The sequence below is a fragment of the Betta splendens genome, chromosome 7 (assembly GCF_900634795.4).
Source record: "Betta splendens chromosome 7, fBetSpl5.4, whole genome shotgun sequence".
Lineage (NCBI taxonomy): Eukaryota > Metazoa > Chordata > Actinopteri > Anabantiformes > Osphronemidae > Betta > Betta splendens.
In genome coordinates this window covers 1014071-1039813 of record NC_040887.2, presented here as the reverse complement: position 1 = coordinate 1039813, position 25743 = coordinate 1014071, and the positions used below count along the sequence as shown (strand labels likewise).

At 52.6% G+C, this 25743-nt stretch overlaps 2 protein-coding genes and 1 pseudogene across 3 annotated transcripts in view; 2 read left to right on the top strand and 1 right to left on the bottom strand.

The window, feature by feature from the left end:
* Positions 1-19905, top strand: part of LOC114858256 (IQ motif and SEC7 domain-containing protein 2-like) — a 75915-nt pseudogene extending 56010 nt beyond the window's left edge.
* A 389-nt stretch (positions 19906-20294) lies between these two features.
* zgc:86609 (ER membrane protein complex subunit 3-like) lies at positions 20295-24005 on the top strand. The gene is made up of 9 exons (XM_029155491.3): positions 20295-20442; positions 21159-21363; positions 21454-21511; positions 22178-22271; positions 22407-22511; positions 22831-22912; positions 23004-23083; positions 23324-23406; positions 23526-24005. The coding sequence occupies exons 2-9, from the start codon at positions 21209-21211 to the stop codon at positions 23658-23660; spliced, it is 792 nt and encodes a 263-aa protein (XP_029011324.1). The 5' UTR covers positions 20295-20442; positions 21159-21208; the 3' UTR covers positions 23661-24005.
* Positions 24006-24257: 252 nt separating this feature from the next.
* Positions 24258-25743, bottom strand: part of usp11 (ubiquitin specific peptidase 11) — an 8793-nt gene continuing 7307 nt past the window's right edge. For both annotated transcript variants that reach the window (XM_055510442.1, XM_055510443.1), the window contains exons 20-22: positions 25721-25738; positions 25544-25632; positions 24258-25407 (exon numbers count right to left, since the gene is read on the bottom strand). In XM_055510442.1, coding sequence (XP_055366417.1) covers positions 25231-25407; positions 25544-25632; positions 25721-25738 — 284 coding nt within the window. In that variant the 3' untranslated portion in view covers positions 24258-25230. The remainder of the gene's footprint in view (positions 25408-25543; positions 25633-25720; positions 25739-25743) is intronic.

Sequence of the window (25743 nt, the reverse complement as noted above, 5' to 3'; positions counted from 1 at the left end):
TTTACCAGGTTTGCTTATTTGGTCAAGTTCTTTCCAGTTTGTTCTTTGACCAGGTTCCTCTTTTGGTTTGGATGTCTTTTGCTCTCCTCCTGTTCTCGCCGCCCCCCTCCTTTCCTCCTTCCTTCATTGCTTTGACCTGGGACGTTCAGCATTAACCCCGTCTCTTCCCTCTCTCTCAGCGTGGAGGGCGACTCTCAGTGTCCGGAGGCGCTCACGTTTCCTGAGTCATCCTTTGGACATCCACCAGCTTTCCATCGCTATAGCAACAGCCCCCTGTGCAGCCCCTGCGACCCCTACAGCTCCCCCTCCACCAGCGGGTCCCTGGGAGCTCCCCACACTCACACTCAGGTACCTGCACGTCATGTTCACTGCTTGTTGTGCTGTGAGGAATCTGATTGTGACCAGCTGTAGAAACATTCGTGGGAACATATATCTGCGGATGATGACACTAGGACACTGTCACATCTTCCAAACGTGCTCTGGGATGTCTGGGACGGGTTCACACAGTTCTAGCAACAGGCTCAATGTCAATAAGACCTAAAAGGTGTAATGTGAGGAGAACGTATCGTCACTGTCAATCTCAGAAACACACCTGTCCCGCCCCCTCCCAGGGCAGCTCTCCCATCTCCCCCCCCAGCCCGGCGAGCCTCACCTGGGCTCAGCGCAGCCGGCACCAGCCTGCCAGCCTGGCGCTGCGGAAGCAGGAGGAGGAGGAGAGCAAACGCTGCAAGGCTCTATCCGACAGCTATGAGCTCTCTACGGACCTCCAGGACAAGAAGGTGCAGTACAAAAGCTCGGCACACGTTCAGCTTTCTTCTTAGACCAGAGCCCGGCTCTGATTGGTCGTCCAATGGCTACTGGCTCCTGATAGGTGGAGATGCTGGAGAGGAAGTACGGGGGCCCGTTTGTGTCCCGGCGGGCTGCGAAGACCATCCAGACGGCATTCAGGCAGTACCGCATGAACAAGAACTTTGAGAAGCTTCGTAGCTCCGCCTCCGAGAGCAGGATGACCCGGCGCATCATCCTGTCCAACATGAGGCTGCAGGTGACGCTCGTCCAGCGCGCCCGGTGTCGTCCTAGCTGCTGAAACCCTGACTTCACGCTCTGTGTGTTTCTCCCCATGCTCAGTACTCGTTTGACGAGCGTCAGCCACAGGGTCAGGGGTCGGCGGGTCCGCAGGGGTCCGAGGACGCCGGCGACATGGACGACTCCTTCTCCAAGCAGGTAAACAGCAGCGACGCTGACCTCAACATTGCAGATGAAGCTGACAGATGTGAGATGACATAAGTCGACAGTCCACATATCGGCTGCATGTGGCGATCAGAGCCGTGCTGTTTGTATTGCCTGTCCGCAGGTAAAGTCCTTGGCCGACTCCATGGACGACTCCCTCACCTGCCAATCGGGACGTGAAGACTCGCAGGAAGCTGGAGGAGAGGGGGAGGAGGACGACGAGGATGATGAGGAGGAGGGAGACGAGGAAGAGGAGGAGGAAGAGGAGGAGGAGGAGGAAGACGAGGACGATTACAGACAGTGTGCTTGGCGCGACACCAATGCATCGTCACGGCGCGCCGCGGGCCGCGCTGGAGGGGTGGGGGGGAGGGGAGGCATGGGAGGAGCCATGCACGAGGACAGCACCGCCACCTCCTTCAGCGACGTCACCCTCTACATGGACGACGGCTGCCTCCCTTCTTCGCCGCTGTCCCGCCCTGCCTCCAGCTCTGACACGGAGTACTGGGGAGGGGGGGGAGGTGGAGGCACAGGGGGGAGAGAGGACAGCAGAGAGACGGAGGCGGGCAGCGCCGCCAGCCGGAGGAGCAGCACCCCCTGCACCGAGTGCCGCGGGGAGTACAGGGGGAGGGCGGCAGGAGGGGGAGGAGGAGGGCACCTGCCTGTCCTGACCATCGAACCGCCCAGTGACAGCTCCGTGGACATGAGTGACAGGTCAGCACAGCCAATCGGGGGGCTTCTAGACACTTCCCGACCGCGGTCGAAAGGTGTAAATTTAGGAAGTTGGTTACCGGGTTTCTCTGTGTGGAGTTTGCATGATCTCCCCTTGTTCGCGTGGGTTCTCCCCCTGTTCGCGTGGGTTCTCCCCATGTTTGCGTGGGTTCTCCCCTGTTCGCGTGGGTTCTCCCCCTGTTCGCGTGGGTTCTCCCCTGTTCGCGTGAGTTCTCCCCTGTTCGCGTGAGTTCTCCCCCTGTTCGCGTGGGTTCTCCTCGTGTTCGCGTGGGTTCTCCCCCTGTTTGCGTGAGTTCTCCCCTGTTCGCGTGAGTTCTCCCCCTGTTCGCGTGGGTTCTCCTCGTGTTCGCGTGGGTTCTCCCCCTGTTCGCGTGAGTTCTCCCCCTGTTCGCGTGGGTTCTCCCCTGTTTGCGTGAGTTCTCCCCTGTTCGCGTGAGTTCTCCCCCTGTTCGCGTGGGTTCTCCCCGTGTTCGCGTGGGTTCTCCCCTGTTTGCGTGGGTTCTCCCCTGTTCGCGTGAGTTCTCCCCTGTTCGCGTGGGTTCTCCCCGTGTTCGCGTGGGTTCTCCCCGTGTTCGCGTGGGTTCTCCCCGTGTTCGCGTGGGTTCTCCCCCTGTTCGCGTGGGTTCTCCCCTGTTCGCATGAGTTCTCCCCTGTTCGCGTGAGTTCTCCCCCTGTTCGCGTGGGTTCTCCCCCTGTTCGCGTGAGTTCTCCCCTGTTCGTGTGGGTTCTCCTCGTGTTCGCGTGGGTTCTCCCCCTGTTCGCGTGGGTTCTCCCCATGTTTGCGTGGGTTCTCCCCTGTTCGCGTGGGTTCTCCCCCTGTTCGCGTGGGTTCTCCCCTGTTCGCGTGAGTTCTCCCCTGTTCGCGTGAGTTCTCCCCCTGTTCGCGTGGGTTCTCCTCGTGTTCGCGTGGGTTCTCCCCCTGTTTGCGTGAGTTCTCCCCTGTTCGCGTGAGTTCTCCCCCTGTTCGCGTGGGTTCTCCTCGTGTTCGCGTGGGTTCTCCCCCTGTTCGCGTGAGTTCTCCCCCTGTTCGCGTGGGTTCTCCCCTGTTTGCGTGAGTTCTCCCCTGTTCGCGTGAGTTCTCCCCCTGTTCGCGTGGGTTCTCCTCGTGTTCGCGTGGGTTCTCCCCTGTTTGCGTGGGTTCTCCCCTGTTCGCGTGAGTTCTCCCCTGTTCGCGTGGGTTCTCCCCGTGTTCGCGTGGGTTCTCCCCGTGTTCGCGTGGGTTCTCCCCGTGTTCGCGTGGGTTCTCCCCGTGTTCGCGTGGGTTCTCCCCCTGTTCGCGTGGGTTCTCCCCTGTTCGCATGAGTTCTCCCCTGTTCGCGTGAGTTCTCCCCTGTTCGCGTGAGTTCTCCCCCTGTTCGCGTGGGTTCTCCCCCTGTTCGCGTGAGTTCTCCCCTGTTCGTGTGGGTTCTCCTCGTGTTCGCGTGGGTTCTCCCCGTGTTCGCGTGGGTTCTCCCCGTGTTCGCGTGGGTTCTCGCCCTGTTCGCGTGGGTTCTCCTCGTGTTCGCGTGGGTTCTCCCCCTGTTCGCGTGGGTTTCTCCCCCTGTTCGCGTGAGTTCTTCCCCTATTCGCGTGGGTTCTCCCCGTGTTCGCGTGGGTTCTCCCCGTGTTCGCGTGGGTTCTCCCCGTGTTCGCGTGGGTTCTCCCTGTTTGCGTGGGTTCTCCCCTGTTCGCGTGAGTTCTCCCCCTGGTCGCGTGGGTTCTCCCCGTGTTCGCGTGGGTTCTCCCCGTGTTCGCGTGGGTTCTCGCCCTGTTCGCGTGGGTTCTCCTCGTGTTCGCGTGGGTTCTCCCCCTGTTCGCGTGGGTTCTCCCCCTGTTCGCGTGAGTTCTTCCCCTGTTCGCGTGGGTTTTCCCCGTGTTCGCGTGGGTTCTCCCCGTGTTCGCGTGGGTTCTCCCCGTGTTCGCGTGGGTTCTCCCCTGTTTGCGTGGGTTCTCCCCTGTTCGCGTGAGTTCTCCCCCTGGTCGCGTGGGTTCTCCCCTGTTCGCGTGAGTTCTTCCCTGTTCACGTGGGTTCTCCCCCTGTTCGCGTGGGTTCTCCCCGTGTTCGCGTGGGTTCTCCCCCTGTTCGCGTGGGTTCTCCCCTGTTCGCATGAGTTCTCCCCTGTTCGCGTGAGTTCTCCCCCTGTTCGCGTGGGTTCTCCCCCTGTTCGCGTGAGTTCTCCCCTGTTCGTGTGGGTTCTCCTCGTGTTCGCGTGGGTTCTCCCCCTGTTCGCGTGGGTTCTCCCCATGTTTGCGTGGGTTCTCCCCTGTTCGCGTGGGTTCTCCCCCTGTTCGCGTGGGTTCTCCCCTGTTCGCGTGAGTTCTCCCCTGTTCGCGTGAGTTCTCCCCCTGTTCGCGTGGGTTCTCCTCGTGTTCGCGTGGGTTCTCCCCCTGTTTGCGTGAGTTCTCCCCTGTTCGCGTGAGTTCTCCCCCTGTTCGCGTGGGTTCTCCTCGTGTTCGCGTGGGTTCTCCCCCTGTTCGCGTGAGTTCTCCCCCTGTTCGCGTGGGTTCTGCCCTGTTTGCGTGAGTTCTCCCCTGTTCGCGTGAGTTCTCCCCCTGTTCGCGTGGGTTCTCCTCGTGTTCGCGTGGGTTCTCCCGTTTGCGTGGGTTCTCCCCTGTTCGCGTGAGTTCTCCCCTGTTCGCGTGGGTTCTCCCCGTGTTCGCGTGGGTTCTCCCCGTGTTCGCGTGGGTTCTCCCCGTGTTCGCGTGGGTTCTCCCCCTGTTCGCGTGGGTTCTCCTCTGTTCGCATGAGTTCTCCCCTGTTCGCGTGAGTTCTCCCCTGTTCGCGTGAGTTCTCCCCCTGTTCGCGTGGGTTCTCCCCCTGTTCGCGTGAGTTCTCCCCTGTTCGTGTGGGTTCTCCTCGTGTTCGCGTGGGTTCTCCCCGTGTTCGCGTGGGTTCTCCCCGTGTTCGCGTGGGTTCTCGCCCTGTTCGCGTGGGTTCTCCTCGTGTTCGCGTGGGTTCTCCCCCTGTTCGCGTGGGTTCTCCCCCTGTTCGCGTGAGTTCTTCCCCTATTCGCGTGGGTTCTCCCCGTGTTCGCGTGGGTTCTCCCCGTGTTCGCGTGGGTTCTCCCCGTGTTCGCGTGGGTTCTCCCCTGTTTGCGTGGGTTCTCCCCTGTTCGCGTGAGTTCTCCCCCTGGTCGCGTGGGTTCTCCCCGTGTTCGCGTGGGTTCTCCCCGTGTTCGCGTGGGTTCTCGCCCTGTTCGCGTGGGTTCTCCTCGTGTTCGCGTGGGTTCTCCCCCTGTTCGGGTGGGGTCTCCCCCTGTTCGCGTGAGTTCTTCCCCTGTTCGCGTGGGTTTTCCCCGTGTTCGCGTGGGTTCTCCCCGTGTTCGCGTGGGTTCTCCCCGTGTTCGCGTGGGTTCTCCCCTGTTTGCGTGGGTTCTCCCCTGTTCGCGTGAGTTCTCCCCCTGGTCGCGTGGGTTCTCCCCTGTTCGCGTGAGTTCTTCCCTGTTCACGTGGGTTCTCCCCCTGTTCGCGTGGGTTCTCCCCCTGTTCGCGTGAGTTCTCCCCCTGTTCGCGTGGGTTCTCCCCCTGTTCGCGTGAGTTCTCCCCCTGTTCGCGTGGGTTCTCCCCTGTTCGCGTGAGTTCTCCCCTGTTCGTGTGAGTTCTCCCACTGGTCGCGTGAGTTCTCCCCCTGTTCGCGTGGGTTCTCCTCGTGTTCGCGTGGGTTCTCCCCCTGTTCGCGTGAGTTCTCCCCCTGTTCGCGTGAGTTCTCCCCCTGTTCACGTGGGTTCTCCCCTGTTTGCGTGAGTTCTCCCCTGTTCGCGTGGGTTCTCCCCGTGTTCGCGTGGGTTCTCCTCGTGTTCGCGTGGGTTCTCCCCGTGTTCGCGTGGGTTCTCCCCCTGTTCGCGTGGGTTCTCCCCTGTTCGCGTGAGTTCTCCCCTGTTCGCGTGGGTTCTCCCCCTGTTCGCGTGAGTTCTCCACCTGTTCGCGTGGGTTCTCCCCTGTTTGCGTGAGTTCTCCCCTGTTCGCGTGAGTTCTCCCCCTGTTCGCGTGGGTTCTCCTCGTGTTCGCGTGGGTTCTCCCCGTGTTCGCGTGGGTTCTCCCCCTGTTCGCGTGGGTTCTCCCCTGTTCGCGTGAGTTCTCCCCTGTTCGCGTGGGTTCTCCCCCTGTTCGCGTGAGTTCTCCACCTGTTCGCGTGGGTTCTCCCCTGTTTGCGTGAGTTCTCCCCTGTTCGCGTGAGTTCTCCCCCTGTTCGCGTGGGTTCTCCTTGTGTTCGCGTGGGTTCTCCCCGTGTTCGCGTGGGTTCTCCTCGTGTTCGCGTGGGTTCTCCCCGTGTTCGCGTGGGTTTCTCCCCCTGTTCGCGTGGGTTCTCCCCGTGTTCGCGTGGGTTCTCCCCCTGTTCGCGTGGGTTCTCCTCGTGTTCGCGTGGGTTCTCCCCTGTTTGCGTGGGTTCTCCCCTGTTTGCTTGAGTTCTCCCCTGTTCGCGTGGGTTCTCCCACTGGTCGCGTGGGTTCTCCCCTGTTCGCATGAGTTCTCCCCTGTTCGCGTTAGTTCTCCCCCTGTTCGCGTGGGTTCTCCTCGTGTTCGCGTGGGTTCTCCCCCTGTTCGCGTGAGTTCTCCCCCTGTTCGCGTGAGTTCTCCCCCTGTTCACGTGGGTTCTCCCCTGTTTGCGTGAGTTCTCCCCTGTTCGCGTGAGTTCTTCCCCTGTTCGCGTGGGTTCTCCTCGTGTTCGCGTGGGTTCTCCCCGTGTTCGCGTGGGTTCTACCCGTGTTCGCGTGGGTTCTCCTCGTGTTCGCGTGGGTTCTCCCCGTGTTCGCGTGGGTTCTCCCCCTGTTCGCGTGGGTTCTCCCCTGTTCGCGTGGGTTCTCCTCGTGTTCGCGTGGGTTCTCCCCTGTTCGCGTGAGTTCTCCCCCTGTTCGCGTGGGTTCTCCCCTGTTCGCGTGAGTTCTCCCCTGTTCGCGTGAGTTCTCCCCCTGTTCGCGTGGGTTCTCCCCCTGTTCGCGTGAGTTCTCCACCTGTTCGCAAGGGTTCTCCCCTGTTTGCGTGAGTTCTCCCCTGTTCGCGTGAGTTCTCCTCGTGTTTGCGTGGGTTCTCCCCTGTTCACGTGGGTTCTCCCCTGTTTGCGTGAGTTCTCCCCTGTTCGCGTGAGTTCTTCCCCTGTTCGCATGGGTTCTCCTCGTGTTCGCGTGGGTTCTCCCCGTGTTCGCGTGGGTTCTCCCCGTGTTCGCGTGGGTTCTCCTCGTGTTCGCGTGGGTTCTCCCCGTGTTCGCGTGGGTTCTCCCCTGTTCGCGTGGGTTCTCCCCTGTTCGCGTGAGTTTCTCCCCTGTTCGCGTGAGTTCTCCCCCTGTTCGCGTGGGTTCTCCCCCTGTTCGCGTGAGTTCTCCACCTGTTCGCGTGGGTTCTCCCCTGTTTGCGTGAGTTCTCCCCTGTTTCGCGTGAGTTCTCCCCCTGTTCGCGTGGGTTCTCCTCGTGTTCGCGTGGGTTCTCCTCGTGTTCGCGTGGGTTCTCCCCTTGTGAGTTCTCCCCCTGGTCGCGTGGGTTCTCCCCTGTTCGCGTGGGTTCTCCTCCTGTTCGCGTGGGTTCTCCCCTGTTCGTGTGGGTTCTCCCCTGTTCGCGTGAGTTCTCCCCTGTTCGCGTGAGTTCTCTCCCTGTTCGCGTGGGTTCTCCCCCTGTTCGCGTGGGTTCTCCCCCTGTTCGCGTGGGTTCTCCCCTGTTCGCGTGGGTTCTCCCCGTGTTCGCGTGGGTTCTCCCCGTGTTCGCGTGGGTTCTCCCCCTGTTCGCGTGGGTTCTCCCCCTGTTCGCGTGGGTTCTCCCCCTGTTCGCGTGGGTTCTCCCCCTGTTCGCGTGAGTTCTCCCCGTGTTCGCGTGGGTTCTCCCCGTGTTCGCGTGGGTTCTCCCCCTGTTCGCGTGGGTTCTCCCCGTGTTCGCGTGGGTTCTCGCCCTGTTCGCATGGGTTCTCCCCGTGTCGCGTGGGTTCTCCCCGTGTTCGCGTGGGTTCTCCCCCTGTTCGCGTGGGTTCTCCCCTGTTTGCGTGGGTTCTCCCCTGTTCGCGTGAGTTCTCCCCCTGTTCGCGTGGGTTCTCCCCCTGGTCGCGTGGGTTCTCCCCTGTTCGCGTGAGTTCTCCCCTGTTCGCGTGGGTTCTCCCCCTGTTCGCGTGGGTTCTCCCCCTGTTCGCGTGAGTTCTCCCCCTGTTCGCGTGGGTTCTCCCCTGTTCGCGTGAGTTCTCCCCTGTTCGTGTGAGTTCTCCCCCTGGTCGCGTGGGTTCTCCCCTGTTCGCGTGGGTTCTCCTCCTGTTCGCGTGGGTTCTCCCCTGTTTGTGTGGGTTCTCCCCTGTTCGCGTGAGTTCTCCCCTGTTCGCGTGAGTTCTCTCCCTGTTCGCGTGGGTTCTCCCCCTGTTCGCGTGGGTTCTCCCCCTGTTCGCGTGGGTTCTCCCCTGTTCGCGTGAGTTCTCCCCTGTTCGCGTGGGTTCTCCCCGTGTTCGCGTGGGTTCTCCCCCTGTTCGCGTGGGTTCTCCCCCTGTTTCGCGTGGGTTCTCCCCCTGTTCGCGTGGGTTCTCCCCCTGTTCGCGTGAGTTCTCCACGTGTTCGCGTGAGTTCTCCACGTGTTCGCGTGGGTTCTCCCCGTGTTCGCGTGGGTTCTCCCCCTGTTCGCGTGGGTTCTCCCCTGTTTGCGTGGGTTCTCCCCTGTTCGCGTGAGTTCTCCCCCCGGTCGCGTGAGTTCTCCCCTGTTCGCGTGAGTTCTCCCCTGTTCGCGTGAGTTCTCCCCTGTTCGCGTAGTTTCCCTGTTCGCGGGGTTCTCCCCCTGTTCGCGTGGGTTATCCCCCTGTTCGCGTGAGTTCTCCCCCTGTTCGCGTGGGTTCTCCCCTGTTCGCGTGGGTTCTCCTCGTGTTCGCGTGGGTTCTCCTCCTGTTCGCGTGGGTTCTCTCCCTGTTCGCGTGGGTTCACCTCGTGTTCGCGTGGGTTCTCCCCCTGTTCGCGTGGGTTCTCCCCCTGTTCGCGTGGGTTCTCCCCCTGTTCGCGTGGGTTCTCCCCCTGTTCGCGTGGGTTCTCCCCGTGTTCGCGTGGGTTCTCCGAGTTCTCCGGGTTCTCTAAAGCATCAGGTTGATTGGCGTGTGTGTGAGTGTTTTTGAATGACTGTCTGCGTGTGTGTTGCCCTGCGATGGCTGCACCTGTGCAGGGAGGACCCGCCTCTCGCCCACAGACAGCTGCGATGGGCTCCAGCTCCACCCGCGACCCCACGTACGGGATTAAACAGAATGGAACGTTGGAGTGTTGTGACCCTTTACTTGCAGCGTCAGCCGCGCCTCTTTAAGGGAGGAGCTGCGTTTTTCACCACGCGTTCCTTCTACAACGCACACGTTGAAATGCTGTGTCTTTCATCTTCAGGTCAGAGCGAGGCTCCATCGGACGCCTGGTGTACGAGCAGGAGTCGTCAGGAGTGGAGCGAGGAGGAGAGCGGGAGCGGAGGGGTGGAGGGGAGGGAGAGAGTGGAGAGGACGAGCGAGGAGGAGGAGGAGGAGGAAGCAGCGACGCCGATTCGCCGCAGGGAACAATCAAACACAAACCCAACGGGCGCTCGGTGGCCACGGCGCAGGGCCAGACCCGCAGCCCCGCCAGCGCGCCCCTGCCCGTGCCCTCCGCCCGCACCCTGCCGCCTCACCCGCTGCCTCACCCGCTGCAGCACCCGCTGCAGCACCCCCCACCCGCCCCCTATCCCCCATCTTCCCACCATCCTCCACCACCACCCGCAGTACAGCCAGCCACACGTGATGCACCCGTACATGCAGCACACGCACCACTTCACCCAGCACCACTACCACCACCTGCACCACCAGCACCACCACCTCCCCCACGCGTACCCAGCGCCCCCCTCCTCCCCGCTGCCCTCCCCCGTGCTGCCGCTCACCCCCCTCTCGCCTCTGCCGCCGCCGCTCACGCCCTCATCGCTGTCTTCCTCTTCCTCCGCACTTCAAAACATGGAGGCGCAGCAGCAGCATCACGTCCACCACCCCCACCTGCACCACCACCTGCTCTGCTCGGACGGAGACAACGAGAGCGTCAACTCCACCACCACCAACTCCAATGACGACACCACAGTCAACAACTGCAGCTCCGGGTCGTCGTCGCGCGACAGCCTGCGGGAGCCGATGGGCGGAGCCACGATGGGCGGAGCCACGATGGGCAAGCAGACCTATCAGAGGGAGAGCCGCCACAGCTGGGACTCGCCCGCCTTCAACAACGACGTGGTGCAGCGGCGGCAGTACCGCATCGGACTCAACCTGTTCAACAAGTGAGTGATTGGACCGGACCGGACCGGACCGGACCGGGTCAGCATTTCCGTCCGGTCACGCGCCTGTCTGTGTCTCTGCCTCAGGAAGCCGGAGAAGGGCGTCCAGTACCTGATAGAGCGCGGCTTCGTGTCGGACACGCCCGTGGGCGTCGCCAGGTTCATCCTGGAGAGAAAGGGCCTGAGCCGGCAGATGATCGGAGAGTTCCTGGGCAGCCGGCAGCAGTTCAACAAAGACGTGCTGGAGTGAGTGCAGACGTTCACGCCGCTGAGCAGAGTGAAGTGTGTCGGTGTCTGATGCAGGTCCTGTCTGTGCCTGTAGCTGTGTCCTGGATGAGATGGATTTCTCAGGGATGGACCTCGACGATGCTCTGAGGAAGTTTCAGGCTCAGATTAAGGTCCAGGGTGAAGCTCAGCGGGTGGAGCGACTGGTGGAGGCCTTCAGGTACCGACCCGCACCGCGTGCAGCCCAGAACCGCTGCCTTCTGTTTGTGCCGTCTTCCTTTAGTCGCTCCTTTCCCTCTGCAGTCAGAGATACTGCGTCTGCAACCCGGCACTGATCCGCCAGTTCCAGAACCCGGACACCATCTTCATCCTGGCCTTCGCCATCATCCTCCTCAACACGGACATGTACAGCCCCAACGTCAAGCCCGAGAGGAAGATGAAGCTGGAGGACTTCATCAAGAACCTGCGGGGTCAGTCAGCAGATCCGCCGCCGGTCGTCTGAAGTAGTGACGAGTGTGAAAGAGCGGAGACGCCGCTCGGATCAGTGCCACTGGAACCGGGCCAGAAGCGACAGAAGGAAAGAGCTGCTGCAGTCAGTGCTCTGGAACTTCTGCCGGCGTTCCTTTCTCACTGATCGATGCTTTCTTTCTTGTAGTGAGTGTGAGTTTCCCGCGTTTAACCGACCGCTGTGTGCGTCAGGTGTTGACAACGGTCAGGACATCCCCCGGGAGCTGCTGGTCGCCGTTTACGGACGCATCCAGAAATGGGAGCTGAGGACCAACGACGACCACGTGTCCCAGGTTCAGGCCGTGGAGCGGATGGTGGTCGGCAAGAAGCCGGTGAGCTCCATCAGTAGGTCCATGTTCAGCTCCTCTCCCCTCATCCACTACAAACGCCTGAGAGTTTCCTGTTGGCGGCGCAGGTGCTGTCGCTGCCGCATCGCAGGCTCGTGTGCTGCTGTCAGCTGTTCGAGGTTCCGGATCCGAACCGAGCTCAGAGGAGCGGCGTTCACCAGAGAGAAGTCTTCCTGTTCAACGACCTGCTGATGGTGAACACACACAGACAAACACACACGCACGCACACAGACGCACGCATGCACACAACACACGCACACACACGCATGCACACAACACACGCACACACACACACACACACACACACACACACACACACACTAACAGAACGTTAGTCATGAATATTGGGTCCACACAGTTTGAGCATCAGATGATCGTGTCTGCATGTAATGAAACCTCGCTGCTTCTTTTTCTCTGCTCAGGTGACGAAGATCTTCCAAAAGAAGAAGACGTCAGTGACGTACAGCTTCAGGCAGTCGTTCCCTCTGGTGGACATGCAGGTCCACACCTTCCAGAACACCTGTGAGGACTGCTCCCTGTCTGCCTCTCATTGTTTTACTTCATCTTGTCTGCACCTGCTCTAAACACTAGATCCAAATCAGAGCATCAAATGAAGTATCTGTGTGAAGACTCCGGCCTGTTCAGCACCACACGTGGGCGGTGGCCTATTCTCAACTCATGGTTGTTGCAGGAGCTCCCACACTCGCTCATCACCGCTTGGATAAAAGTCGCATATTAGCATCAGTAGCTGTGTTTAGATGCAGACACAGCATTTGAATATTCTATTAATAGTCATAATATTTCACTTGAAAGGATCTTTTTGATCGTTTTGTAGCGCGTCAGACAGTCACACGTGAGAGGTGCAATCATATTCTGTATTCATATTTAACAATATCAGTAGTAAAACGCATCTACAGCTGGGTTTTTTCAGAACCAGTGAAACACTACGTGATTCTGTCCCAGTTGGAAATGTTTTCAACTCTGTTAATAGTCGCTTGGCAAAACCAGCGTTGCTGTCGCTCCCTCTGAAGTGGAAACTGCCTGCCAGTCTTTAATAGGAGGCAGCGTCGTCAGCGGACCACATCACAGGTTTCCTAAGTATATATCTGTCAGTCTGCAAAGGGTTCTGAGCTGCGCTCCTCAAACCGTGACTCATTCTCAGGAACCATGTTAACGCTCAGCGCTGTTTGAGCAGAGGAACTGGCTCCGTTTCTCTGCAGCAGATTGGAGTTGGTGTTGGTGTTTCAAATCTGCCTCAGCACCTGTTCGCAGCGTTTTCAGAGGCCGTACACACTTCACACTTCATTTTCACACGCCAAGCTGAGCTGCATGTGCACGTATGTGATCAGACAGGGTTCAGGTGAGTGTGTATTTGTGAGTTCAGTTGACAGGACGTTGAGTGAAGCTGCAGTTGTCGTCCCGTTTTTTAGTGGTTGGTTGTTGTTGATTAGATGCTGGATCTCCAGTTGGAGCTAAATGGGACTTGGCAGAGTGTGGTGATGACTGATCAGGACAGATTGTCCCATGTGATTCATCAGCACAATCTCACATCGACCGCTGGTGTGTGATCGAATCAGATCCTGAAGGATGAAAACCATTGAGTGAGAGCATAATAAAGAATGATTGTAGAGCCCAGAAACATTAGTTTGATTAGCGCCAACGTAAAAAGAACAGATACGACACAAAACAAATCCACAGACCTATAAATTGTAGGAACTTTACAGAATGCATCTCAGACCAGCTGCTGCCGTGTGACTGGTGTGTATCATTCTCTCCCGCCGCCTTCCATCACTGCTGCAGACGGCAGAGCATGACTTACTGCCGTGTTCTTACTCTTGGTCCTGAGTAACAACCGTTCACCGTTCATGTACTGGTGCCTAGTTACAGTGTGCACTTGTATCTGTGCTCCAGACTACCCTCACGGCATCAGACTAACCTCAGCTAACCCTGGAGGAGAGAGGAAGGTTCTGATCGTCTTCACGGCTCCGAGCCAGCAGGACCGAGCGCGCTTCACCTCCGACCTCAGAGAGAGCATCGCAGAGGTGCAGGAAATGGAGAAGTACAGGGTGGAGTGTAAGTGTTAGTGGTAGCAACACTCCCAGTCTCAAGACAAAGAGCAGTATTAGCGGTACCAAATGGGTCCGCACAGTGGTATCACACAAGTAGCAGAAGCGCCTAGTGACCTCCTCCTCTCCTCTGTCTCTCCAGCTGAGCTGGAGAAGCAGAAAGGCGTGATGCGACCCGGCATGTTGACGGGTGGAGGCTCCGTGGGCGGGGGGACATCGGGGGGAGGGTCCAGCACCGGTGGTGGGACCGTGAAGAGCGAGCTGCTCAACGGCACGCTGGGCAGGCCGAGCCTCGACGACACGTACGCCTCGGTGGACGGACTCAAGCGCACGGCTCTCAGCTCCTCGCTCAGAGACCTCTCAGAAACAGGTGGGACTGACCCAAGCTCTCTGCTCCTTGGTTCCGGCACCTTCCCCCAATGGGAGGTTCTGTAAATGGGCTATTTTACTGTGACTGTGGCTTCAGCCTCTGCTTGAACAAAAGTGATGAAATCTGATCCAGAGCTTCTCTACCTCTGCAAACAACCATGCAGAAGCATTTACTAAACTAAAGCTTCTTTATATGATAATGTGTCACTGACTGACAGGAAATAAAACCTGAATAACAATGAACAAACACCTCATCTATTTAAATCATCACAGGTACAAAATACTCTAGAATCAATGAAAAACAATCATAAGTTACGCTGCTTTAAGTACATTCTGTCTTTTATAATCAGTACAGTAGTGGAATCAACAGACTCCATTCAATGAGACAAGATGGGAGATCCTGTGGTATTACTGTGTAGACAGGGTGGCTATTAGCTGTGGTCAGGAATTTACCTATTTACATAGAGGGCTCTAACCAATGATGATGCAATATTAAATTGTGCAATGGTTATGGGGAGAGTGGCAGGGGGGTATGAGTGGGGTAAGGTGTCAGTGGGGTCAATAAGGAGACAGCTCTGGGAAAGAAAACTGTTCCTCAGTCTGCTTGTTCTTGGGGGAACCTGGAGAACCTGCCCGAAGGCAGGAGTGAGAATACTTCATGCTCGACGCAGACAGACACTGTTGTAATGAGGTACAGTTCAATAAAATATTATGTGACAGGCAGCTCAGTACAGGCACAAAGCTCAGACGTGCACCAGGAGAATCATGTGTCAGCCTCTGAGTTGATGAATGTTAATGATGTTAACCTGCCTCGTTCTGATTGGGCCACAGGGAAACGAGGGCGTAGGAACAGTGTTGGGTCACTGGACAGCACCATTGAAGTAAGTCTGGTGGGTTGGGTCAACGTTGCATGAGCTCGCAGCATGAAGGCAGCATGTCCCACACCTGCATGTCCGCACTGACGAACACGAGGAGGCCGGCGTCTCACGCCTCTTCTTCTTATGTGCTGAAATCTCACACTGCTACCATTCTGGGTCATTACCATATACCATTTATCACCATCCACAATCCTAATAATCTCGGTTATTTAGTCTCAAAATGATTTCTGGCATTTCTGTCTCATCTGCCTCTAGCGAGTAGCAGTTGACTTTACATAAAACCAATTTCTAAGCTGTTGGTAGACATTTTGCTGGTGATTCAGCAGAGTGAAAGATAGTTTTCTTGAAGTCATCTGGATGGAAGAAAATTAATCTCAGAACTTTACATCTAGAACCCACAGGTTTGTGTTTCATGGCCTTCCTTTTCTGTCGTCCCTCCCCCTCTTCCTCCCAGGGTTCCATTATTAGCAGCCCTCGGCCTCACCAGCAGCGCCCCTGGTGCCCGGAGGCCTTTCCTACAGCCCCATGATGGTTCCTTCGTCTCCAGCAGCTTACCGGCCGCACCGCCCTACTCAGAGCCCCGGTACGGGGGTGGGGGGTGGGCCGGGGCTCTGTCACAACCTGGGAGGGGTCACCACCTCCCCACTCGCGAGCGGGGGAGGAGCTGGGGGCGTAGGAGGGATGCCGGCTGGGGGAGGGATGCTGGGGAATTTCTTTGGCAGCCGCAGAGGGAAAGTTCCTGGTCCCCTGACGATGACATCTCCAACTCCTCAGGGTCCACCGAGTCCCCCTGATGATATCATCACCCCCCCACTACCCCGCCCCCGCACCTCCCATCCCCCACCCATCCTCCCCTTCCCCATGCCCCTCCCCATCAGCAAACCTCAGTCAATCGGACTCGGGAGGAGTTGGAGGGGGCGGAGGTACGGGAGGGGTGCCGTCCAAGCTCCAAGCTTTGCACGCCCAGTATTGCCACGGCAACAGTGGAGGAGGCGCAGTCAGTGTTCCTGGTCACCAGCAGCAGCAGACGCCACCCCCCGCCCTACCATCATCATCATCGCTACCCACATGCAGAGCATGCCGCAGCACCACGCCCTTTCCCAAAGGTTCCCCGTGCCCCGGCGGCAGGGTCCGCCCGGCTGCGCTCCCTCTCATACCCAGCAGCATCTGAGGATGCAACATGGCGGCGTCCAGCACCCAAGCTACAACATGGGCCTCGGGCTTCTACTACACGCCCCCGCCGTTGTCCCCCCACTCCCCCGTTACCCCAACTACCCCACACGGACTCTACCACTCGCACCCCATGGCAGGGGCGGGCCGGGGGGAGGCGCCAAGCTCCCGCTAACCATGTCACACTCTCAGCCCCACCCCCACGCTCACACGCACTCTCACAACCACGCCATGCACACACACTCCCCACTCAGCCCCTCCCCATCCGCTTCCCCCTCCACCCACTTCATCTTCTCCACCCCACCTCCCCAAACACCTTCAGCACGACTCGTCAGCCAGACACCCCCACAGCCCTACGCCCCTCAGTATCCGCCCCTCTCCTCCATCCCACCTCCTCCTCCGCACTCCCCCTTACCTCCCCCCATTGACCGCCCCACTCTCCCCGCACCCAGGGGCAGGGCCAGGACAAGGGGGTGGCCCCAAATCGAAGCCCGTCAGCCGGATCAGCACAGTTGTGTAAAGAAGCAGACACGCAGGACCGTAGTCCGTCACCCCCGTAGGGGGAGGAGGAGAGGGGGAGGCCAAATACAGGTGTATCACAGCGGCCGCTTGGGAAGGAGAAGAGCCCTGATCGCAGGGAGGAGGAAACTACTCAGCCTGTGTTACTTTCACATCCACTTCCCCCGCAGGTAGAAAGACATGTGTTGGGCCACTCGTGGAAAACCGGTCCTCCTCACAAATCTCAGCATTCAGTCGCATGGAGCTAAAGAAAACTCCCATAGTCCTGAAATTGTCCCTAACCTGGTGGTGCCCTTCAGAGGTGGTCTGGGACTGAGAGGACGTGTTTGTGTGACATGCTGTGGTGGACAGACGGTTCAGGGACCAGATGTGAAGGAACAGTGCCTGAGAGTCAGTGTCTGATTCTGCCACTAGGAACCATGAAGGGACGACATCGCTCAGTTTTGCGCCTTTTCGGTTTCACACAACAGGCACTTGCCATTGTTTTGGTTGTTGATATATTTACAAGCCAGGAGCTATTACTGAGACGCAGAAGTGGTGAGCAGTTAATATCGTGCAGTTTCTGTGTTTTAGACAGGCATGCATGACCTGTGCAATAGCTAATGAGTGTCAGTGTGTCTGTGGTTGTAACGTCACAATCCAGCGTTCATTTGGCCATAAACTACGCAACAGCAAAAACCTTCCTTTTTATGTGGACAGAAAACTTTTTTAAACTAAATAAGCCATTTAATCAAAGTACAGCTACAGGTGTCTTTCTACCTTTGTGTTTTGCAAACTGTACTAGAAGCCTTCGGTTGTTTGTGGATTACAGGGTTTCAGCAGGTGGACTTTGCTGTAGTTTGTGACTTAAAAGTGAGGATGGATGACACTGTAGTCGTTTATTGTCAACATTGTCAACAGTCACCTTTTGTTAATCATTTCATTAAATCTTTATTGTTTGTGACCCTCCATTTTGCCACTTGAGGAGATTTTGCTGGAAGGTGTCAAACAGGGTGAAGTCTGGATATAAGCTCTTCTATAATGTCACACTATGTGCATCTGTGTTGACAACTTGGGTGTGAAATGAAAATCAAAAAGGTTCCGTTTAAATCATAAATGTACAGTTGTGTATAAGTGTTCAGTGTTCAGTTCATGTGGATGTTGCCAGAAGCTACAAGCAGCTGCTCTAACTGGGACCAAAACATGCTTTAGACGCTGAACGTGATTTCAGACAGGACTGATTGTGGTTTTATAGTAATTCAGTTTCACACGTTGGTACATTAGAACCAATTCTACCAACAATAACGCAACGTAGATGCTACGACTCATATTGGAGCGTTTAGAGTTTTGATTTAAGTACTTAGTTTCCAATCAAACTGAATCAAGCATTGTGTTTCCACCACCACATTTCATGATCAAACTCTCTGTTTCAGTGCTGCAGCAGGTTACGTCTCCGTGGAACTGAGCTCCGCAGATGTCAGGGCTGAAGCTCTGGAGGCTGGTACGGCGCTCGTCAGCCGTTTTAACTATTGTACCAGCTGTTCTTACTTTGCTTTCCTGAAGAATCAGGCTGGTTCAGTGAGCCATATAAATACATACCAGCAAACTGGTTGGTTGATGGGAAATTCCTTTCATGTTCTGAATGCACACATATTTTGGTTTACCTGATGACATGAATGCACCAACTGTAGATACTAACTGTACAGTGTGTTCTATTTTCAATGGGGCCAACAGCATTGATCTGTAACTGAGGTTCAGAAATGCCCTGAATTAACAAAATATATGCTCTAAAAAGTACATTTTATCAGGGTTCTTCAGACTGCTTTAGATTCTTTCCTTGTTAAAGAATGAAAGAAACAAATGTATGAAGTGCTTTTGCAGAAGCCCTTTGTGCTCCAGGACTGTGGAAGCAGTTAGAAGGATTCTTTTGAGATGAGGGCGTTTTCAGTCTGAAGAACCCTTTAACTTTTTGGAGTGTACTTCTAATTATAATATCAATATTGTTGTGTGACGAGCTTCTACTAACATGATGTACTCCTTGGGCTGTTTTTGTATTCTTAGCATTTTTGATTTTGTTATGAGCTTACGATTGTGAAATGATTTTTCTGATTTGGGCATTTTAATAATGTACTAAAACCTGGATTTTTTATTTGTTTACAATAACTGAGAACTGACTAACACAACTTTTAATACTGATTGTGCTAATTAATTTCTCGCCTCCCCTGCACGTTCACACATACACATGCCTGTGAGCCTCAGTGAAGCCTCTTACAGAGCTTTAAATGGAAACAACACATCCACCAAGCCATCAAGAAGGCTTTTAAAAAACATTTAGATAAACCATACACGTTAAGCTGTCACACATCTACAGTCATCTGCAGAAACACAGGGGTCTTATAGTGAAACCATCTCTAATCCACACGATAAACATCCAGGATGACTAGACACACACTGGAAATAACAAATTAAGTTCTGTGGATCTGGATCAAACCTACCTCTTGAGGAACTACGCAACATTTCTCCCTGTTCCACTGCTTCCCCAAGAGGAATGAAGCACATCTAAGCTAATGCTGCCATTTTAAAGGCCTATGCTTTTGCATGGTGTTTTGCACATTAATTGCCAAACATTTTTCATTTGTAATATTTGGCCAAACGTTGGAATCCAGTCAGTCTCTGTAGAAGGATTGGCCTGCAGACATGTCACCTGCTGCAGATAGATCATCCATTACCGTGTTACGTAGAATAACGGCATTATTAGTAGTATTAAAGCCAGAGAAGAACCTTAGTTTTTAGGAAATGTTATCAGGGATTTCCAACTTAATTGGCTCTAAGTGGTGGAAGGTTCATACCAGTCAGTTACTGGCTAATTACTTACTTACTGAGTGATTAGCACCAGTCTGTCATCAGCTCCACTGCCAAAATCTCTCCTCAGTTTAAGGCAAAATTGATTATGTATCTGCAGTAGTAATAATCCCACTACACATAGAATTCCAGTCAAATACAAACCCAATGGCTGCCTGAAGGCGGAAACAAGCGATAACATACTTCTTTGTTTGCAACAGTACCTTACAGGACAAGCAAAAACCCCGGTTTGTTCTCGACTATTGGTGTGCATGTGCTATTTATTACAGTATCTGCACTGAATGAAACTGTATTATAAACATGAATGTACATAACCATTGTTAAATGAAAAATATCAATGTGAAGGCCCACTTTGCTCCGTAGTGGGCGGTTTGTCTCTGGCTGTGTTTACATCAGAAACAAAAGGCCCGAGATCTGTTCTGACAGTGGCAGTAAAAGCAGGGAACATTTTAAAAGAGTTAGATCAGATCAGCTGTGTTGATCATGTTGGACTCTTCTATTGCTGTGTGAAGGCAGTCGGTGTCTGTGTATCTATACAAGGGCAGTGGTCCGGTGGTCCCACAAACATTTCTTGTTTATAATGTAGAACAAAGAGAGACTGGAAGAGTCGTTGTAAAATTGTATGAGTAAAGTGTCAAATATGTGTCAACAGAGACAACATTATTTTAAAAATCATGTATGGGAGATTTTAGCTGATTTTAGTGTATATAAATATATATTACTTGTATTTTGTTTTTGTTTTTGAAATTGCAGAGATATGGAACAAGTGGAAATATTTATTGCTCTAAGATATAAAAATATGTTCATGTTGATGGAAACAAGTGTCTCGTTTTGTTTGTGTGATTGTACTCACACTACACAGCTTTTACACCTACAAACGTGAAGCTGTTCACCACAACTGGACCATAACATCTAATCAATACACGTCTTCAGACATTAAAAGATGAATGTAGCAAACAACCTTAAACCTTTGACTGTGAGACATAATATAGATGAATATATGGCTTAAGCCTCTGTAAAACTGTAACGCACCTGATTTTTGCTTTGCAGTCATTTCAGGCTGTTCGTCGAGCAACCAGCAAGTGTCGCTCTACGGCATTTATTATAAAGAGCCCTTCAAAAAGGAGCACTGAAAAAATACAAGCGACTGTTTGCTGCAGTTTTGTTTGTTTTTCCTTCCCTTGTTGTTGGTTTGATAAGTTTTAAAGCACGTTTCTATTTCTATACAAAAATACTTGTAACGTACAACTCTCACGTGCTCGACGTTACGGCTTGGGCCGGAAGTGATTCTTCTTCGTCCCCTTTGGAAGTGTTGGTCGTGATTGTGGCGTTGCTAATAGATAACGTTCCCAAATGTGGTAAGTTAAATTAATTTCATATACCGACCTTTACATAGTCACAGTAGGTGACACCAAACAGGCAGTTTGTATTATGTTACTTTAGAGACAAATAAGCAACTGTGTGAGCGAGCTAGCGTCCTTAGCTAGCTGTGTAGCGGAGGTGAACTGAGCAAATGCTAACTAACGGTAGCTGGCTGTTGGACGAGGGCGGACAGGTGTCAGCGTAGATTTGGTTCTGGGAACGGCCGCGGCAGGAGTCAGTTGTGTCCGGTCGTTGAGCTTGGCTTAGCGGTTAGCTTTTGTTAATGGGTCGGTACAAAATGCTAATTAATGACAGACTCAACATTGGATAACTGGTCTGAAAATCTGTGTGTATTAAATGTATATTAGTCTACGTGTAAACCAATTCAGAATAGGTTGTTTAGGATTTTGAAACGAAAAAGGTTTGGTTGGGTCCTGATTCTAGAAACGTGGCTCTTTGTATTGACTCCTTGTGCGTTCGGCTCTACTGGACCTCTGAGGAGGTTCCTGACGCATGTTGTTGATCTGTACAAGATCCACTGTCCTTCTTTTGAGTTCATCAACAGTGACTGTTATGAATTCCTATAAGGCATTTTAATTACAGTGTTTTGTGTAAAAGTCCTTTAGTGACTTACTGACACTGTTACACATTTTATGTTTTTTGTGTACCCATGTCTCAAAATAATCTGACCTAAATCCTCTTCCTGTGTCAGAGCATCATCCTCTGTTCTCTGTGTGCGACTGGCTCGTGGAACGGAGAGCGATGGCCAGTCCAGAGCTCTTACTGGACTCCAGTATTCGGCTGTGGGTGGTCCTGCCCATCGTCTTCATCACCTTCTTCGTTGGGATCATCCGTCACTACGTCACCCAGCTCCTGCACAGCGACAAGAAGGTCGACCTGGAGCAGGTTTCTGATAGGTGACCAGAGCTTCAGTCACCTTGTTAGAGTTAATTCGAGTGTATGACAATTTCTATTATTGTAATATTGTTGTGTTGGTGCTTATTCAGTCAGGTTCTCTTGCGCAGCCGCATCCTCAGAGAAAACGGAAAGTACATTCCTCGACAGGTAAACGAGCTCAAATAAAAAAATGCTGGAAAGTGACCGTGCTAACTCATCTTACTGAGGCTTTCTGTTCTTTACTCACTGATCAAGTTTACGCTAAAGGTCCTCATCGTTTTGCTCAAACGTTCTTGTGACTCAGTTCTCTACCATAATTGTCAGAAGCAATATTATTTTAGTTTCGGGCCATTTTATGCAAAGATATCAACAATACGATGACGTTTTACCATTGCTTCTGCGTTAAACTAAAAACATCAGTAGCAGACTAACAAAATGTTTATTACTTTCATAGCACAGTAAAAGAAATGATGGCCATGGAGATTTGCCTTTTAGACCAAGCACAGCAATAAATTCTTAGGTGTCTGTCACATATTATGTCTATTCAAGCAGTCTCAACGTGATGCCTTACTGTATGTAATTTTACAGCTTTTATTAATTATCTATGTGTTAGGTCTTGACATTGTCTAAACTTTTAATTCACTTTTCAAAATCTAATGTTTGTGTCATTTGACTGGTCGGTGCCACCAGGATAGAGTGTTTCACAGCAGAGATTTGAGTGAAACTGTTAGTTTTGGCCACTGACGTCATTCCCTCAAATGATAAGAGGCAATTCTTGTAGTTTGATAAGGTTGTTCTCTCTGATGTTCTGACATCACGTCTTTTCACTTTCAGTCTTTTGCTATGAGGAAACATTATTTCAACAATTCTGAGACCGGCTTCTTCAAGAAGGTCAAGAGGAAGGTCGTCCCTAAGAACCCCATGACAGGTCTGTGTACCAGACATGTTCCCACCTTGCATGGTTACGGTTCTCTGTCCTATCAAATTCACGCTTTTTTCAGGTCTGTATTTTTGTGAGAACTATGGGGTCTCGTGGTTAAACAGGCTTTTGGTTTGTTTACAGACACCAGCATGTTGACAGACATGATGAAGGGAAACCTGACCAACGTTCTGCCCATGATTCTGATCGGTGGATGGATCAACTGGGCTTTTTCTGGATTTGTCATAAGTGAGTTCTGTAGCTGCCAATCATTTTTGTTCTCTGTTCCCCTTCTCTATAGCCTAATTAATAATGTAACTATCAGATTGTCTATTGTAGTGATTCTGTTGTTGCCCCAGTTTCAATGAATAGTACAAAAGGTAATAATAGTATAGTATATAATAGTCTTTGACTATTGATACATTTGACTATTGCTCACTGAAAAAGCTGCTGTGCTTTAAAACCTGCTGTGGGTCCAGAACTCGGATGAATTAGAAACACGACCATAGACGCATACAGTCAATGTGAAAAAAAAAAAGCCTGACATAAATTTGTTGTGGTGATGCAGCTAAGGTGCCGTTTCCTCTGACGCTGAGGTTCAAACCCATGTTACAGAGGGGAATTGACCTGCTGTCCTTGGACGCCTCCTGGTAAAAGTCTGCCACAGTGAAGACACTACAAAAAGCTGTGTCAGAAAACCTGATCAACCAATGTAATGTTGTAACAACCTTGTTTTTTTAGGGTGAGTTCAGCCTCCTGGTATTTCCTCAACGTGTTTGGACTGAGAAGTATGTACAGCCTCATACTTGGACAGGACAACGGTGAATGACTTTTCTTCTACATTGCTTGGTTTTGATGTCTGCAGCTGTAGGTGTCGTTCAGTTCGGCTCACTTGTCTTTGAACAGCTAGCGGCTGGCTGTCCAGATACAGCAGGACGTCAGAGGGTTTAACTAAATGTGATGCTTAGTTAAACAGTGAGGTTTGACAACCAGTGAAGTTTCTAATTATGAAGGCTCTGAAAAAGCTGCACATCAGTTAATGTCACTAAACTGTGTTGTAGCTGCTGACCAGTCACGGCTCATGCAGGAGCAGATGACGGGTGCTGCCGTGGCGATGCCTCCTGACCCCAATAAGGCTTTTAAGGTGAGAACATCTGTAAATGTTCTGTTGTTGGATCACATTTTTGTTATTCAAGTAAATGGCCTTGTTCAGAACCTTAACCAGATTGCTGCATCTTAACACGTGTTTGTGTTTTTGTCCAGAGCGAGTGGGAGGCGCTGGAGATCGTAGAACACAAGTGGGCGCTGGAGAACGTAGAGGAGGAGCTGATGTCCAAAGACCTCAACTTTGGAGGCTTCTTCAGCCAGGACGTCAACTCCAATATGTCCTATAACTGAGGGAAGACTTGTACAGGAATCAGTTCCTGAAGCGTATAGAGCAAAGAGGAAGCAGGTTCTGCGACTGTTCTGGAACAGTTTACACAAATAAAGCCACTTCACTTTTTGCCTTTTTATGAGCCTCCAAACATCAAATTGTAACTTTGATTTTAAATAATGGTGTAGACAAGATGAGTATTAGTGAAGATCAAATATAATTTCATGGCTGGTGAACAGTTGTATTAACAACTTAGTTGTACAACAGAACTGTTTCTATGTGCAGGACATGTTGCATGTACTTTTCTACAGTGGTCCAACCACAGCAAGTGAATTCAATAAAAGGTGGCATCCAGCTACCTGAACCTCCTTGGTGTGCGTCGTGCAGCTCCCAGGTTATCTCTGCTTGATCCGTAGAGTCGGTAAGCTGAACTTCCTTTCAGTGGTGGTGGGAATTACATGCACCAGCATACTTAGGTTCACACTGTGAAGAAACAGTCTGTAGGTCCTCAACAGCCCCCCTGTGCAATGATTGTTAATGACGGTTTAATCTGGAGGTTTATTTATCCTAATACAGATAATTTGAATACAAAAAACAAATCCAAACAAGTACAAACTCTGTTTTTGTTTGTGTTAATAATTAATTTTTTATTCATATCAAAAGATTCCAAGTACAATAAAATATTTAATCTGATATGGACAGGGAAGACCAAAGAAAGAAGTCACCCCAAGCATCCCTCCTGCCTGACCCAGGACTGATATTAGTTCTTACAATACAAAAATACTGTACAGAGCTGCTTAAAAACCAATAAGTCTCTACAGACTGGAAATAAACGGCTCCCCTGTCATTCTGTCAAAGCCTGAATACAAATCGTATCTATAAATATGAAAAATAAACATCTCAGGAGACACCTGTAGTTATTCAACAGCTGCAATTATCCGATTAAAAAAATAAATACAACCAAAATATACAGACAACTAATCTGGTCTCATCTGGCAGCTTGAAGTGATTTGATTCCTCTTAGGATGTTAAATTTGACTGTACCTTACAACAAGTGCGCCTTTAATGTGTAACCACAGAAGATGACTATTTTAATATTTCAACAGTTTTACCTCTGTGAAAGTTGGAATGACTTTAAAAAGCAGGATTTTGAAAAACAATTTGTTTTGGGAATGTTTGTGTAAAATGAATCTCACTTCATGAAATAACCACGAGCGTCTAATTGCAGTCCTTGTGTCAAGAATGTCAAATTTAGAAACAATCTCTTATGTAGCAGCCAAACATTAAAAAAAGCTGTGACAAATGACCTGAGCCCGTTTCAGTCCAAACCGGATCAAACCCAGTATGAAACGTCAGCCCCCCATCTCATACCTGAGATCCAGGTTTCCATTCGTAAACTCAACAGATGCGATTTTTAGTAGCCAGTGGGACATAAGAGCTGAGACGAAGTGTGCACCTGTACATTTGTTGTTTTTAATAACTGGGAGTAAAATCTATAGTTTAAAGAAATGTCAAGTGTTGTAGGAACATTTTAAAAAGAAGACCCGCTGTTCTGAACAGAAAAAAGTAGAATTAAATAAACCTGTGGGTCTTTTAGTCGGTTTCCATGGTGAGGTAGGAATTGGCGCTCAGCTTTGTGTCGTCGTCTTTAGATGAAGTAATGTCATTGGCTGCCTGGGTGGAGGAGGCGGGACTTGCAGTGGGGGAGGGCAGAGTGGGCTTTCTTAGCTTGTCTTGTCGGTGGTAGAACAGGACGTAAGCAGCATTGGTCTGAGACAGAACGGCAGAAGCAGCGTAAGAATACATGTGCCTACTCAAATGATTTAGGGGTTTAAACACTCATTTCGTGATTTTTATCAAATAAGATCAAATGCTAAACATTAGATCATGAGTGAGCGGTACTGACCACGATCTGGTCCTCGCTGGCATAGGTCACCTTGCTGTCATCAAAGTAATACCACTGGCCATTATCCTTGTTCCTGGCATAGCTGGTGTCTGAGAAAAACACACGGGAGAACCAGGACACACAAAACCCTGAATGTGGCAAATGCAAAGGATCGGTGCAGTGAAGCAGGAGCCTTACAGTGGCCGTCTCTGAGGCCTCCG